Here is a 17,277-nt window from a genome sequence, read left to right on the forward strand (position 1 = left end):
TTTATCTCGTCGATTTGTATTTCATTTTAATTCTGTACCGAATATAATAGAAGATATCGTGAAAATTGTACCAGGCATAAGAAATGTACTTTGTAAAACATAAGAATAAAATAATAATAAATATTTATAAACACTAATTAATAATAAATGTCTTATATATGTGTATATTTATTTGTGTGTGTGTGTGTGTGTGTGTGTGTACATATATGCATATATATGTATGTATTGTGTGTGTGTGTGTGTGTGTGTGTGTGTGTGTGTGTGTGTGTGTGTACATATATGCATATATATGTATGTATTGTGTGTGTGTGTGTGTGTGTGTGTGTGTGTGTGTGTGTGTGTGTGTATAATTAAAATTTATTAAGATAAGATAATCAAAAATGGATATTTTATTGTACATTATACACTTTACATTATATTTTTTTTATCAATGATTTATAAGTATAAAAGTTTCTCGTTAACTTTTTTTTTTTTAGAAATTTTACCTTAATAGTTTTGTCTATAGAATAATTAGAAAAATTATTTACTTAGAAAAAATATACTTTTTACTCGTCCATACAGATTTATAAATAATTTCCACAATTATCTCTTATGTGCTTTACGATACTAAAGTAGTATAATTCGTTTATTCGTAACCATATAACTCTAAAAAATTCGCGACCACATAAAAAACGTAAAATAACAAATTTATAACGAAACTTTCGCATTTTGTACGCTAAAGTGTACAAATGCAAGAACAATATGTCTAGACAAATGATTTATAGAAAATATTAATTTATTTATAACTCTGTATTCTCTCTCCAAACTGTCCGCGGGCATATGATAGTGTATTATGAAATTCTTACCATTTTGCAGTCGTGCTGTACAAGTATGGGCCGAAGCACAAAACATGACGTGATGATTAAGACAGTCGTAGTCGTAGACGTAGACAACGCACAAGCTTGTCGCACTACGACTGTCTTAATCATTGTCACGCCATGTTTTGTGCTTCGGCCCTATGCGTTACAAGAATTTACACCTTATAACTATAACATGCAGCAAAACCAAAGAATCATAGACATAGCACAGAAAAGAACCAACAATATTGTACTACACATTATCTACGGACCTTCATGCTGTGCTCAGCTGCAATTCCGAGCCCGAGAATACTCACGTACCATCGCGCTCCGTCTATCCGTTAGCCGTGTGTCGCGCGCTCTGCTACGACCTACATAACCTACATTCGGCCGACTCGGCACTGTTCGGCCCGAGCGTAGATCACATTGGTCGTACCCAAGCGCGCGACAGATCACGGATTACGATTACGGATAGACGGGATGTGCTCGGACTCGTAATGTTGAAATCACAGCACAGTTGACGAGGGGATGACCGCTTTCAGAATTTTCAAGTTCCTTTCTGATAATTCTAGACTCTAGACAGATAAATCTAAAGATCCTCTCGGTACCTTAAACGCTATCTAGCGTCGCAGCTTTTCACTCAGAATGTGACAACGACTTCACTTCGGTGGCACTTCGCTCGTCCCAACCGGAGAGGAACCTGAGAGCGGTCATATCGCGTCGTTTTAGGTGTTTTCATCCATCAGCGCCTCTATGTGCACATAATGTGCACATTGAACTATGTAATCAAATATCTATGAATCCCGTAGATAATGTGTATGACTTTTTGGATCTCTTCTATGCTATGTCCGTTTATTTGGTTCTGTTTCATGCTATACCCGTAAATTTTACAATTATATGCATTCATATTTTAAATCTGTTTTATGCAAATGTGCATAATCGTGTTCTATAAATGTGCAATATCACATATACATGATATAAATTCCATTCATTGATTTGATAAAAATTCACTCACCGATTGCTGTCGCTGCTCCTGCTGCTACTGCTAGATTCCTTTTCCGGAATACCGAGTCGCCCCATGGATGTCGCTTTCTGCTGTCATCATCCTGCTATTTCGAATCAAACCGCACATTAATAAAATTTACTTATTTAATTTTAAAATTTAATAATTAAAATTAATACAAATAATGAAATAATAATGTTTATTTTGGAAAATGTATTATAGACTACATATCCATACGAACCGTTTGCAAATGGTCCAAATAAAAAAAATATAAGAGTAAAATTAATTGATAAATTAACTGATAAATTTAGATTTTACGGATAATAAAAATGTGCCTATTAATACAAGTACATCTGAAGGTATTTAAATTTATTGATTTAGATAATAATTAATTATTGAGTCATTTTTAATATAATATTGGTAAACTAATTGTTATAAATTATATTTAGTAAAGGAAGACGAAATGTAAAACAGCCATTCGATGGCTGAAAATAAGTCGAGAATCATGGACTAACGTATTAAAAAATTGGAACATAACTATCGAATCTGCACCTTATACCTCTGCTGAATGCAGTGACAGGAGTCGGAATAAAAAATTGTTTAAAAATAATTAATTGACGGAATTGTTATTAAAACGCATAAAATAGGTCGAAACTGTGGAAGAACTATTGAGAAATGTCAAAAAAGTGATCGAAACTGTTTACACTTCATGCGTGATTCGATTATTATTTCTACGACAGTTTTCGCTAGTTCTCACATAGCCCCGACCATTTCCATGCGTTTTAATAATAATTTGGTTAATTAATTATTTTTTAACATTTTTTTATTTTTACCGTCGGCACAGTATTCGCGAGACGCGTGAAGTGCAAACAGTTTCGATCACTTTTTTGACAGTTCTCAATAGTTCTCGCACAGTTTCGACCTATTTCATGCGTTTTAATAACAATTCCGTCAATTGATTATTTTTAAACAATTTTTTATTCCGATTACTGTAACTGCATTCAGCAGAGATATGAAATGCAAACGGAGTCGATCATTATTCTTACGACAGTTTTCGCTGGTTCTCACATAGCCCCGACCATTTCCATGCGTTTTAATAATAATTTTGTTAATTAATTATTTTTTAACATTTTTTTACTTTTACCGTCGGCGCCGCATTCGCGAGAGGTAAAGTGCAAACAATTTCGATTATTTTTTGACAGTTCTCAATAGTTCTCACATAATTCCGACTTATTCCATGCGTTTTAATAACAATTCCGTCAATTAATTATTTTTAAACAATTTTTTATTTCGACAACTGCATTCAGCAAAAGTATGAGGTGCAAACAGATTCGATAATTATTCTTACGACAGTTTTACTGTGCCGACGGCAAGAGAAAAAAATTTTGAAAAACAATTAATTAACCAAATTATTATTAAAATGCATGGAAATGGTCGAGGCTATATAAAAACTAGTAAAAACTGTCGTAAAAATAATGATTAAATCTGTTTGCACTTTATACTTCTGCTGAATGTAGTGACAGTAATCGGAATAAAAATTGTTTAAAAATAATCAATTGACGGAATTGTTATTAAAATGCATGAAATAGGTCGAAACTGTGCGAGAACTATTGAGAACTGTCAAAAAATAATCAAAACTGTTTGCACTTCACGCGTCTCGCGAATACTGTGCCGACGATAAAAGTAAAAAAATGTTAAAAAATAATTAATGAACACAATTATTATTAAAACGCATGGAAATGGTCGGGGCTATGTGAGAACCAGCGAAAACTGTCGTAAGAATAATGATTGACTCCGTTTGCATCTCATACCTCTGCTAAATGCAGTGACAGGAGTCGGAATGGAAAATTGTTAAAAAATAATTAATTGACGGAATTGTTATTAAAACGCATGGAATAAGTCGGAACTATGCGAGAACTATTGAGAACTGTCAAAAAATAATCGAAATTGTTTGCACTTCACCTCTCGCGAATGCAGTGCCGACGGTCGGAATAAAAAAATGTTGAAAAATAATTAATTGACGGAATTGTTATTAAACATTATTTTTATGACAGTTTTCGCTGGTTCTCACATAGCCCCGACCATTTCCATGCGTTTTAATAATAATTGTGTTCATTAATTATTTTTTAACATTTTTTTACTTTTACCGTCGGCACAGTATTCGCGGGACGCGTGAAGTGCAAACACTTTCGATCACTTTTTTTACAGTTCAATAGTTCTCGCACTGTTTCGACCTGTTTCAAGCGTTTTAGTAACAATTCCGTCAATTAATTATTTTTAAACAATTTTTATTCCGATTGCTGTCACTGCATTCAGCAGAAGTATGAGGTGCAAACAGATTTAATCATTATTTTTACGACAGTTTTCGCTAGTTTTTATATAGCCCCGACCATTTCCATGAGTTTTAATAATAATTTTGTTAATTAATTATTTTTTAACATTTTTTTACTTTTACCGCCGGCACAGTATTCGCGAGACGCGTGAAGTGCAAACAGTTTCGATCACTTTTTTTACAGTTCAATAGTTCTCACATAATTCCGACTTATTCCATGCGTTTTAATAACAATTCCGTCAATTAATTATTTTTAAACAATTTTTTATTTCGACAACTATCACTGCATTCAGCAGAAATATGAGGTGCAAACAGATTCGATCATTATTCTTACGACAGTTTTACTGTGCCGACGGCAAGAGAAAAAAATTTTGAAAAATAATTAATTATAAAAATTATTATTAAAATGCATGGAAATGGTCGGAGCTATATAAAAACTAGCAAAAACTGTCGTAAAAATAATGATTAAATCTGTTTGCACCTCATACTTCTGCTGAATGCAGTGACAGCAATCGGAATAAAAATTGTTTAAAAATAATCAATTGACGGAATTGTTATTAAAATGCATGAAATAGGTCGAAACTGTGCGAGAACTATTGAGAACTGTCAAAAAATAATCAAAATTGTTTGCATTTTACCTCTCGCGAATGCGGTGCCGACGGTCGAAATAAAAAAATGTTGAAAAACAATTAATTGACGGAATTGTTATTAAACATTATTTTTATGACAGTTTTCGCTGGTTCTCACACAGCCCTGACCATTTCCATGCGTTTCAATAATAATTTGGTTAATTAATTATTTTTTAACATTTTTTTACTTTTACCGTCGGCACAGTATTCGCGAGACGCGTGAAGTGCAAACAGTTTCGATCACTTTTTTTACAGTTCAATAGTTCTCGCACAGTTTCGACCTGTTTCATGCGTTTTAATAACAATTCCGTCAATTAATTATTTTTTAACAATTTTCCTTTCGCACTCCTGTCACTGCATTCAGCAGAGGTATGAGGTGCAAACAGATTCGATCATTATTCTTACGACAGTTTTACTGTGCCGACGGCAGGAGAAAAAAATTTTGGAAAATAATTAATTATAAAAATTATTTATTAGAATGCATGGAAATTGTCGGGGCTATATGAAAACTAGCGAAAACTGTCGTAGGAATAATGATCGACTCCGTTTGCATCTTATATTTCTGCTGAATGCAGTGACAGGAGTCGGAATAAAAAATTGTTAAAAATAATTAATTGACGGAATTGTTATTAAAACGCATGGAATAAGTCGAAACTATGCGAGAACTATTGAGAACTGTCAAAAAATAATCGAAATTGTTTGCACTTTACCTCTCGCGAATGCGGTGCCGACGGTCGAAATAAAAAAATGTTGAAAAATAATTCATTGACGGAATTGTTATTAAACATTATTTTTATGACAGTTTTCGCTGGTTCTCACACAGCCCCGACCATTTCCATGCGTTTTAATAATAATTTGGTTGATTAATTATTTTTTAACATTTTTTTACTTTTACCGTCGGCACAGTATTCGCGAGACGCGTGAAGTGCAAACAGTTTCGATCACTTTGTTTACAGTTCAATAATTCTCGCACAGTTTCGACCTGTTTCATGCGTTTTAATAACAATTCCGTCAATTAATTATTTTTTAACAATTTTCCTTTCCGACTTCTGTCACTGCATTCAGCAGAGGTATGAGGTGTAAACAGATTCGATCATTATTCTTACGACAGTTTTACTGTGCCGACGGTAGAAAAAAAAAAATTTTGAAAAATAATTAATTAATAAAATTATTTATTAAAATACATGGAAATAGTCGGAGCTATGTGAAAACTAGCGAAAACTATCGCAAGAATAATGATCAAAACTTTAATAACTTTGCACTTTACGCTTCTTGCGAATGCGGTGCCGACGGTCGGAATAAAGAAATGTTGGAAAATAATAGATTGACGAAACTGTTAGTAACATGTACCCCGGGGCCATGCGCCATTATCTAGAACATTATATCCCATCAAATAGTCGAAAGATTTTGTTACTCGCATGATTGCGATTGTAAAATTTTAAGATCGCGAGTATGCGAGTAAAAAAAATTTTCAACTATCTGTTGGAGTATAATGTACTAGATAACTAGATAATGGTGCGCTGTGGACGGGCAGGCAAAAGTATTACTAAAATATAATGTACTTACTATGCTCGTTTGCAGTGGTCCACAACGATCGTCCTGAAGCAGAGACGGAGGCAACGGCGAAAGTGGTCCTGAAGCAGCGAGGAAGGCAACGGCGAAGATAATCCTGAAGCAGTGAGGAAGGCAACGACGATGCACTTCACACACCACACCACACCACACCACACCACACCACACCACACCACACCACACCACACCACACCACACACACACACACGAGGCGATCGCGATATTCTTTTCCGATAGACGAGCAGCGTACATGTTCACTACCGAATCTTCGCGACACAACTAACCCACCGAACCCCTCTCGTCAGGCAACTGAGCCCGGTCCGCGCGGAGTCGTCGAAGCGTTTGAAAGAGGGAAGGAGAAAATAGTAGGCGGAGCTAGTAGCTGATTGGCTACCGTGAGTCGGGCGACTCGGGGATTTGGCGAAAAAGAAAAGATAACCGTTAGGCTCGGAAATCGTGGAGGGGACGATTTCCGAGAACTGCGGTTTCCGCTTCGATGCTTCGGGTAACCGTTTCTCGGAATTCGTCGAGGAGACTGGCGCCTCGCTTTTTTTTGACGACGAAAAAAACTTCGGACAAGCATCCCGGTGCCTCGACGATTTCCGAGAAGCGATTATCCGAAGCAGCGAGGCGGAAGCCTCGCTTTTTTTCGATGACAGAAAAAACTTCGAACAAGCGTTTGCACTTAAAATCAAATAGGCCGAACGCGATTTCGCGGAAAAGGAAAGAGTCTCCTCGACAATTTCCGAGAAGCGATTACCCGAAGCATCGAGGCGGAAGCCTCGCTTTTTTTCGACGACGAAAAAAACTTGGGACAAGCGTTTGCACTTAAAATCAAATAGGCCGAACGCGATTTTCGAAGAATCCTATTCAATCACTATTCTCGTTCACATAAAAAAAAATTTATTTACAATTAGAACTTAAATAACAGTGGTATGATGCATAAGGTCACGAAACAAAACCCGAAAAAAGCGTCAAGAATCGTTGAATGCGCACGTCAAAACACACTAAACAGAAGTAAATTAATTCGCTCCCAGAGTTTTGTATCTCTGTATGATTGTGCGACACTAGTGAAGTTTCTTTATTGGCACGATCGACATTCTACCGAACGGATTGCGTACCCTTCTCGAACAAACACTTCACTCGAAACCAAAGGCACGATGCCGCGATTTACGCATGAATACGTCCTCTGTTACGATCTCACATGGCTCGCGGGTCGTCTGTTAGCGCGACGGCACTCTCACACAACACCGTACCTGCGCACAATGAATTCTGAACACGCGAGACACGCACGGAGGCACGGAGTCGACAGCGTCCGACGCACAGTGGGCAATTTCGCTCACTTTTTGGACAAAAATCTCGCCAAAGCTCAATTCTTCATGAAACTGAATGCATTTGTTTTTTAAATACTTGTAAAGACTTATACTTTAGACAGGAACTGCGAAAATTTAATTGTCGTTAAACCTACATTAAAGAAAAATAACCATATTTTCATTTTTGATTCGCCGCCAATCAGACGAACTGTACTTTTCACGTATTTTTTCAAATGTAACGGTCGCGCCAAGTAAAATTCTCGCGCGCGGTTTACGTTTTACTCGTGTGTGATAATATTATCCGTAACATCGGGATTGCCGAATAAAGTATATATCGGAATGTAGTAGTGGCAGTAGCAGCATCAGCAACAGAAGTAATCGGTGAGTGAATTTTTATCAAATCAATTAATTAAATTTATATCATGTATATGAGGTATTGCACACGATTTATAGAACACGATTATGCACATTTGCATAAAACAATAGATTTAAAATATGAATGCATATAATTATGAAATTTACGGGTATAGCGTGAAACAGAACACCAAATAAATGTGGATATAGCATAGAAGAGACCCAAAAAGTCATGCACATTACCTACGGGATTCATAGATATTTGACTACATAGTTCAATGTGCACATTTTGTGCACATAGAGGAGCTGATGAAAACACCTAAAACGACAAACGACGCGATGATCGTTCTCAGGTTCCTCTCTGTCCCAACCCAACAAGATTAGCCGTACGGTGCCCTTCGACCTGATACAGGAAATGGCGATCCGCGAGGTTGTTTGATGCCAGTTTGAGTAAACACACCGCTCACGCGTGCACTCGCAACTCGTTGATTAAATGTGCCGTGAAAATAATGTGATGTCGACTGTGCGCGATGGCGAGCAAAGAAATGACCGGCCATCAGCAGCAGTTCGTTGAGGAAATCGATTACAATGAAATCGAAACGGAGCAGGTAGTTCTCCATCTCTGTGATTTTCTCTCGATCATGCTTCGCGAATGTTTATCGTGAATCTCTTATATATTTAATATCGTCTCAATTGTCCCAATTCTCACAGCCAAAGTCTTGTTTCTTTGTATCTCTTGTCGTTCTCACGGAGCGTTCAATCTCGGCAAGATAACCTCGAACGAGAGCGAACGATCGTATACAAGAGAATACGGGACGATTCCAAGCAAATTTCAATTAACTTCTTAAATAATGTCTTTAATGTTTCATTAATGTGATGATATTTATTAGTTTTTTGCCATTTGATACGTGAAAAGAGAGGTTAAATCAGGAAAGTTAAAACAGCCGAATAGTTTTACTGTAAACAGTTCTGTCGATTGAATCAATCAATCAATTAATCAGAATTTGATCTTAGTTTTTTAAAGAAAAAGCACGTGATTAGATAATACTTTTTTAATACACAGTTTTGTCACACAAACTCAATGTCCCAAAATGTACGAGATCAAAACGTTTGACTAATGTCCACCTTTACTAATATAGATTTAATCTCGCTTTAACTTGTTCTTTATCTTTTTCCAACTTTCAGAACTAGAACATGATAACAAGTTAAATTGAGATTAAAGTTAATCTATGTTGATAGAACAGGCATAAAAGCATTGATTTACTCTTGTTTTATATTATATTATAGGTAGTCGGTAAAGGTTCCTTTGGGGTTGTATGGAAGGGAAAATGGAGAGGGCAAGACGTTGCTGTGAAACATATAAATTCAGAAGGAGAGAGAAAGGCTTTCACTGTGGAAGTTCGACAGCTATCCCGAGTTGCACATCCCAATATTGTTAAATTGTACGGAGCATGTACCAAGAATCCGGTATGCCTGGTAATGGAATATGCTGAGGGTGGATCATTGTATAACGGTAATATCTAGGAAGAAATCTTTTAATAAATGAAAATCTTTTATATAAATTAAATAGGTTGTATTAAGATTTTATGTTTGTACAGTGCTACATTGTAATCCTCAACCACATTACACTACCAGTCACGCCATGAGTTGGACTCTGCAGTGTGCACGTGGTGTCGCGTATCTTCACAATATGAAGCCGAAACCACTGATACACAGGTGAGAAGGCAATGCGTTCACGCTCGTGTTTCTTTCACATTCGAGAAATTGAATTTGAAACTAAACTTGATGAACTTACTCAACAGAGACTTAAAACCACCCAATCTGTTGTTGGTTATGGGTGGACAGATGCTTAAAATCTGTGACTTTGGCACAGCCTGTGACTTAAATACATATATGACTAATAATAAAGGTTCGGCTGCATGGATGGCACCAGAAGTATTTGAAGGATCTAGGTATACAGAGAAATGCGATGTATTTAGTTGGGGTATCATTTTGTGGGAGGTTTTAACACGCAAAAAACCCTTTGATGATATTGGTGCTTCAGCCTATAGGATAATGTGGGCTGTTCACGTAGGACAGAGGCCTCCTTTAATAGAAGGATGCCCAAAACCAATTGAAAATCTTATGACTAGGTAATAAATATTTTTAAAAAATTGTGCAAGTAGAAACTTGAACATTGCTTCCTCATAGTTTTTAAGTATGAAATTAGATTTGCATATTGCTTTCAGTTTTTAAGTATACAATTTAGAAATTTGCAGATGTCACTCTTTTTGGTTTCCTCATAGAGGAAGCTTTATATATTGTCAACAAACATTTCTTTATCCAATTTTGTTTACATTTTACATACAATTTTGTTTGTATTAAAAACTCCTTTTTTCCAAGTGTCAATAATTAAGACTTCTCAAAATGACATTTTTTGACAATTTAGAATTCATTAATGGCAATTTTTATAAATCTTTCAAAATCTTCAATCTTTTCTAACTGTATTTCATATAAATTTCGTAAAGAAATCGTTAATTAGATCTTAAGTTATAGAAATTTTAGTAAATTTGGTACACACACACACACACACACACACACACACACACACATATATATACATACATACATACATACATACATACACACATACTGATAATTTTTTTAAATTGCGTTTTTACGAACATTCTGGACACATTGGCAAGAACTAAAAAAAATTTTTTATACGAAAACAAAGCTTTCTCTATGTTCAACCTTTCAATTCTCTCTCTTGTTAATTTCCTGGCCATAGGTTCTTAAATAAGGCGAACAATTAATCCTAAAAAATTGTCTATGCATAATGTAATAGCGTGTTTATGATTTTAAAAGTTATGTATATAACTTTTATATATATATATATATATATATATATATATATCACGATATAATAAATAAAATAAATATCAATGCATAAATATGACATAATGTGATTTATTTTTATTTATATTGATATAGAATCTTTAAAATTATAATTATATTGACGAAATTATTATAATTTTTATACATTCTATACTATTTATATTATTTGTGTGATGAATGGTTTATCTTGTTTTGAAATAAAAAAATTGAAATCATAGGGTAAAAAATACTTATTGAAATATATAAGATTTATCTTTATACTTATGTTTGCTATTTTTTGACAGATGTTGGCAAAAAGCACCTGAAGAAAGACCTTCTATGGACGAAGTAGTAAAGATCATGACTGAGCTATCGGAATTTTTCAGTCGTCATTTAGAACCCGTTGAATATTCCTTAAGTATGTACAATACATATTTAGTTGATGATTATTGCGCAATGCATATTATGATAAGTTGTTTGCATAAATGTTATATGTATATATAAATGTATATTGTATGTGTATTGTAGGTAGTGAAGATGATGTAGATGAAAACGAAACATCGAGGGAGAATACGCTAGATATAGTCAGTACGTTAGATTTTCGTATGAACGGCTCCGTTGCAAACGGCACTATTCGTACAATTCCAAAGGCTGTAGAAAAAACCATCGAATGCTCCAAAGAAGAGAATTCATTGCCTTTCGCATTATCTCGTACCACACCGGTCGGCCACAGGATGAAATTCTCATCACGGCAAAATAATTTAGGATTTCAACCTGACGACGAAATTCCGGTATTAAATAATCTTCATGGGAATATGGACAGTAATTTAAAACATACTAAATTACCGATTTTACAAAATGCGACAGCACCAACGGCGTATGACAATAAGCTTGCTGCGTTGCAAAACAGAAACTGCAATTTTGTTCCATTGCACGTGGAGTGTGACCCGGTTGGTAATTTTCTCATTAGTATATTTTTAATATCTTATATAATTTTCTATTTGTATAGTTTTATATTTCTGCTTTATACGATTTTTTATATTATTTCTGTTTATTTTATTAAATTTATGGTATATTAAAAGTATAATGTATAAATATTTGTCACAATCAAGATAATTTTTATAATTTCTTTCTTTTACTTTGTTATAGAATGCTTGGGATTTACCAAGCTCCTCTGACACTTCTTGGGAAATTCCAAATAACATGGCTGGATTAGACAAAGTGGTTCAAAAAACGAAGAAAAATAATCAAAGTAAGTGAATTTTATTTATTTATATGTAGATATAAATGCAATTCCACATAATATTGAGTTACCAACTAACATAGAATTATTTCGTGAAAAACGTACAAATTAAAAATTTTACAATTAACTACATTTATTATATATTACATTTTTGTTACGAACGTTTGTTATATCTTGAAATATACTTGTGTAAAATATTTTTATTTTATTTATTGACGTTTTTTGTATGTGATGCCTAAATGTAATATCATACAGGACTGTTTTGATTTTAATTTATTTATGAACAAGCAAAAAGAATTTTGTGAGGCTTGTATTCGAATTACCCGATTCTTTCTCAGAATAAGCTCAGAAAAAAGATTGTAAGAGGGATCCTGGCACCAAACTGGCTGCCTATGTGAGACTTGTCTCAGCCGCGTTGAAGGCTCATTGCCAGAAGCATTAGCACAGAAATTATCTGTCTTATGCCTTATGTGGCAATCAATGTACGAATTACTTTACAGTCACATTACATCATCTCTGAATGTTAAAAATGTGAAACAAGTTAAAAATATCAAAGAGACTTAAATTTATACATATTTGTAATGTAATACAAATAATGATATGATATTAGACATGTATATTCAAATTGTACAATACAAAGAAGTATATATATATATATATATATATATATACTTCCAGAAAGTGGCCAACATATGCATAATGCATGTAATGTTACACTGCATATGACTTATAATACACCATATGTCATTGTATTTGCATTGTAAATCATATCGTAAAAAGTTTAATTTGCGATAAAGTAATTGACCAATGATAGGAAAGGAGATATCATCGATTCCTATTATTGATTCATCTTATCCGACCTTTTAATACAGTTATAAAAAAGGCGAAGTTAGCATGACTAATATGATAACGTGAAATGATTTAATGGACAATGCCCCAGGCGAGCTGATACGAGCACGCATTTTGAGCTTACAGAGTAGCGCTTTGTGGTATATGAAGTAGATTATTTTCGGCCTAGAATACTAAGCACTGCGCGCTGACTCACCGGGCGTCTTCCATAACCGTCGTCTCTCGTTCGCGTTGACTAACGCACATTGCTCATAATGCGTTTCTGCGTATTCGTCGTAATTATTAGCTCAACGCAATAACTATCCTGTTTATGCGATCATCCGAATAATCATCATTTAATCTCTTACCTCCCCCTCTCTCTCTCTCCCTTTCTCTCTCAATCATATATTTATATTATATTTATGTTATATTAATGTATGAATGTGTGTGTGATTCGTAAATTTTGTTGCAAATAACTTTGTACATAAAGCTTGTAAAATATTTATATATATATATACATGTATATATGAAATATCCCGTAGATAATTATAATATTTTTGTATAGCGATGTATAAATAATTTAATTGCTGTCAATCCCAAAATGTAATTGGAATGAGAAGGGACGGATTATGAGCTCGGCTATATTCATCGAGGGTTCGTCGATCGACAGAGTTCGTCGGTAATGTATCCTGGCAAAGGGCCCGTGTAACCGCAATAGCAGCCGCGATATGCGCGTGCACTAAATTTAACTGACGACTAATCGGTAGGACGTGTGACTCGCTTTTGATTGGCACGTTGCGACGATGAAGAAGAGGACGACCATTACGCCAGCAACAGAAGGAGAAGATGTAAGAAGCAGACAATTGTGGAAATATCGAAAGGAACATTGAGGAAAAGAAGAAGATAAAGCAAAATATGAGGCAAAAAATGACTAAGAGATGAGATAGAAGGAAGATGACAAAGATAACAGCGGCGGCGAGATGAGTAAAAAAAAATCAAACATGAGATTCTCTCGTGGATGAATCAAGCGTTTTGTTCTTGGCTCGCGACGTTCCTCGACGAGAGCCGGGGTGGGGAGTATTTAGAAGCAGGTGTGGCTGAGTCAGCATCCCCAATATAGACGTACGTTTGTTTAGTAGAGAGCCGACTCCCTACGGAGGAGCACCTCCCGCCGATCGCAGGTCGCCAAGCGCGCAATACGAACTCGATTTTATCGAGGGCACATCGATCGATCCGACCGGGAATTGATATTATTTTATTAACACGTTGTCATTCCCGGACCATTCCACTGATACCGCCGTGATTACGCGAGGGTTCATTCGTTTCCAAGTGAGATTCCTGGTATCGCCGCTGCGATTCTCTATCACTGTCCGTCTCCGAGGCTGTTGTCTAGAAATGAGGATCCGAATCTGATTGCGAAGAACCGAATGAAGAAAATTATGTTGACACGATCGGCCGCGTTGCCGGAAGATAATCGTGAACGTTAACGTCAAGGAAATTGCTGCCCACGCGAGAGCGGCGGCTGCTAGATGATCGACATGTGCGACGATTACCCGGAGACTATCGTCGGCACCGACACTCTCAAACGCTGCTGGGTCCTACTGCGTTAGTACATGTTCATCAGATTCTTTAGGCGAAACAAGTGTTCAAAGCGTATTTAAAATAAAAAGAAATAATGTTTTTAAAAAACTGTAAGACTGAAAGCGCATGATAGTTTAATAAAATGCCATATGCATTTGTTACAGCTCTAGAAGCTTTACAAACGAATCGCTTTCCCATGCAAATATGTAATCTTGTATTCTGAAAATATACTTCGGCTTTTATTTGTATATTTAGGATTATATTCTTAATAATATGTATTTTATTATAGCAGGATACAATAATAGTCTCGTTATCAACACTCGTGAAAAAAACTTGGAATGCCGTAGGTAGCAGCACCACGAGCGAAGACTTGGGCAATGTTTGTCGCTTACTAGATGCTGACCTGAGGCCTCTCACGCCCGATGACACGTGTGAGCTCTCGCGAGAGATCTTCGAGGAACACAAGCAGATAGCCGAGGAATATCTCAAAGTCCAAACGGAGATAGCGTTGTTAAGCCAGCACAAAAACGAGATGTTGAAGAATCTAAACCTTGATAGACTTCAGCAGGAGGAGTTACAGAAGCTGGAAGACGAAAAGGTTTCTCTCTTTTATTGCTTGTATAAATTGGTTTTTGTATAAATTTATTTGCAATATTGCATCCAGTGGTCGAGCTCTCACTGATAATAATGCAACTCTTAAAAAAAAATTCTCAAGTTTAAACAATCCTCAACCTCAATAATTATTGACGATCGACATAATAACTTTCAGGAATCCTTAGTGAAACTGTGTCGCAATCTGACGCGACAGTTACAGATCATGAAGGATCAGAGGGGGGCGTTGACAAATGCTGCCGCCACGTCAACGTTAGGGCCCGTCGTTTCCGGAAACAACGGCTGGGTGGTAGTACCTCACTCATCAAGGCTTTCTTGAGATGCTGCGACTCGACGCGTTCGCGAGGGTTTCAACAAAAGTGTACTTATTACACTACGTTACACAATCCCGACGACCGGTGATCGGTGATGTGTAACATGGATGGAATTGTGTTAAGATTCCAATCCAATTTCGTATGAATGCAAATCAACGTCGCTTGCTACCGATAGAGTATGTGAGGATATGTGAATCAAAGTGGCCGCCTATAGCGGATCATTTCCGTCTTATCAAACTCGCTATCTATGACGCGCGGTAACCGTACAATTGACTTCCGATTTTTTCCGACATGAAAAGCACAATTTCTAACACTACGCCTTTCGTTAGGTTTTCTTTCCTCACAGAATCATATCTTTTGTCTTCTGCGCGTTTTCATTTGCAATGCGAGTTTAATTAATACAGCATAATAGAACATCCCAAGCACATGCAAGTATCATTGGGACTACTACAGAAAATTCTTTTCGATTACTAAGCTTCGAAGGTATTGCTGACAATAAACTGCAATCTAGTCTTTTCGATTCATATTTTATCGAATCATTTGTTTGCATTTTGATGTGCAAAATGTACATTGTGTAATATATGATAGACAGCTTTTATTATTTAAACTATTATCTATCAATGAAAAGTATTTTGTGCGTTAACTCCTTTATTTGATATAATCAGAAAAAAGCTATTACATGAATAAAACGCGAAGCAATAATTGACGAGCATCGATTGTTTTTTATAAATTACATTTGGAATTTTTCTATATAATATACACAGTATATATAGATAGTTTCAGATACATCATGACATCCACTAATGATAGACTAATAATAGATGGAAATTTTAATACTGAAAATTGAAAATGCTTGAAGTTATATTTTTTAAATGAAGTGTTAAAACTAATCAAGTTATGAAATTTTGATACTCAAACGTTGTTTATTGCACAATAATGAAGGTGTAAAGTTTTCATACATCTGTCTTGAAATTGATACAATTCTGCATTATCACATGATTATTGAATATATACTATTTGATTAAGGTAATCATAAAGTATAAAAAATACATACGACCGTAATTGCTATTTTTAACCAATTACGTTGCAAGAGATTAAAATAAATTTTTATTTTTAATTTCTTGTTTTGCCAGTGTGATTATGTAAATAACTTTAATCCCTTGCCTATATCTATGAGCTTTAGCTTGATTTCTTTGCAACGACAGATCTAACAAAATTAAGATATTACATCAGTATTTTCATCAACACTATCATGTATACAAAGTGTTTTAATGTTTTCATTTGCATCTAATGCAATTAAATATGAAACAAATGCGGGATAATTTCAGAAATTCACGCAAGTTGTAAGTATAAAAAAATTTTAGAATGATGTGAAATTATAACAAAAATATTTATCAGAATCGAGCGCATAAAACGCTCCTTAGAATTAAGATATGTCGATCGCGATTACAGCGAGCCGTCTCTTTGTAGAAAAATGATACTGGAGATTATAAAACTTTGCTTGTGCTAACAATTGTCGACGACTGAAGCTCGCAGCTACGTTTTCGTTACTGTTCCTATGTTAAATATAAAATGTAACAGAGGTTGAAACTATCCTCGTGTATCGCCTCGACAATGGTCTCGATAACGAGCAATCGTGTATTATAATTACACGCTCTGCGAAAGTTTCTCGACAGGTTCTCTTCTGAGAATTCGTGATGTGAAATTGTTGTTCAACATCTGTTGAAAATGTAATATAACTCTGTAAATACAATTTTAAAAGCTGTCAGGACAGATTTACTGACATATTCAAGATCTTTTATCA

General features: G+C 35.2%; 2 protein-coding genes across 2 annotated transcripts; one reads left to right on the forward strand and one right to left on the reverse strand.

Annotated features, from left to right (window-relative positions):
• Positions 1 to 438: 438 nt before the first annotated feature.
• Positions 439 to 8,069, reverse strand: LOC114254294. The gene is made up of 2 exons (XM_036284429.1): positions 6,367 to 8,069; positions 439 to 1,945 (listed from the first exon to the last, which is right to left on the reverse strand). Exons 1-2 carry the CDS (start codon positions 6,622 to 6,624, stop codon positions 1,844 to 1,846), a joined length of 360 nt encoding a protein of 119 aa, XP_036140322.1. The 5' UTR covers positions 6,625 to 8,069; the 3' UTR covers positions 439 to 1,843.
• A 340-nt stretch (positions 8,070 to 8,409) lies between these two features.
• LOC105838917 (mitogen-activated protein kinase kinase kinase 7) lies at positions 8,410 to 17,246 on the forward strand. Its single transcript, XM_012684851.3, has 9 exons — positions 8,410 to 8,647; positions 9,327 to 9,552; positions 9,638 to 9,755; positions 9,842 to 10,171; positions 11,201 to 11,313; positions 11,424 to 11,845; positions 12,045 to 12,147; positions 14,895 to 15,145; positions 15,317 to 17,246. The coding sequence occupies exons 1-9, from the start codon at positions 8,570 to 8,572 to the stop codon at positions 15,476 to 15,478; spliced, it is 1,803 nt and encodes a 600-aa protein (XP_012540305.1). The 5' UTR covers positions 8,410 to 8,569; the 3' UTR covers positions 15,479 to 17,246.
• The last annotated feature ends 31 nt before the right edge of the window (positions 17,247 to 17,277 follow it).

Source organism: Monomorium pharaonis, chromosome 3 (assembly GCF_013373865.1).
Source record: "Monomorium pharaonis isolate MP-MQ-018 chromosome 3, ASM1337386v2, whole genome shotgun sequence".
NCBI classification, from domain to species: Eukaryota; Metazoa; Arthropoda; class Insecta; order Hymenoptera; family Formicidae; genus Monomorium; species Monomorium pharaonis.

Excerpts from the sequence above, each read along its gene's own strand:
- LOC114254294 (XM_036284429.1), bottom strand. The coding sequence starts at position 6,624 with ATGTACGCTGCTCGTCTATCGGAAAAGAATATCGCGATCGCCTCGTGT. Across the intron at positions 1,946-6,366 it reads GACCACTGCAAACGAGCATA|CAGGATGATGACAGCAGAAA; the intron begins GTAAGTACATTA and ends GATTCGAAATAG.
- LOC105838917 (XM_012684851.3), top strand. The coding sequence starts at position 8,570 with ATGGCGAGCAAAGAAATGACCGGCCATCAGCAGCAGTTCGTTGAGGAA. Across the intron at positions 9,756-9,841 it reads CCGAAACCACTGATACACAG|AGACTTAAAACCACCCAATC; the intron begins GTGAGAAGGCAA and ends CTTACTCAACAG. Across the intron at positions 12,148-14,894 it reads AACGAAGAAAAATAATCAAA|GTAGCAGCACCACGAGCGAA; the intron begins GTAAGTGAATTT and ends GGAATGCCGTAG.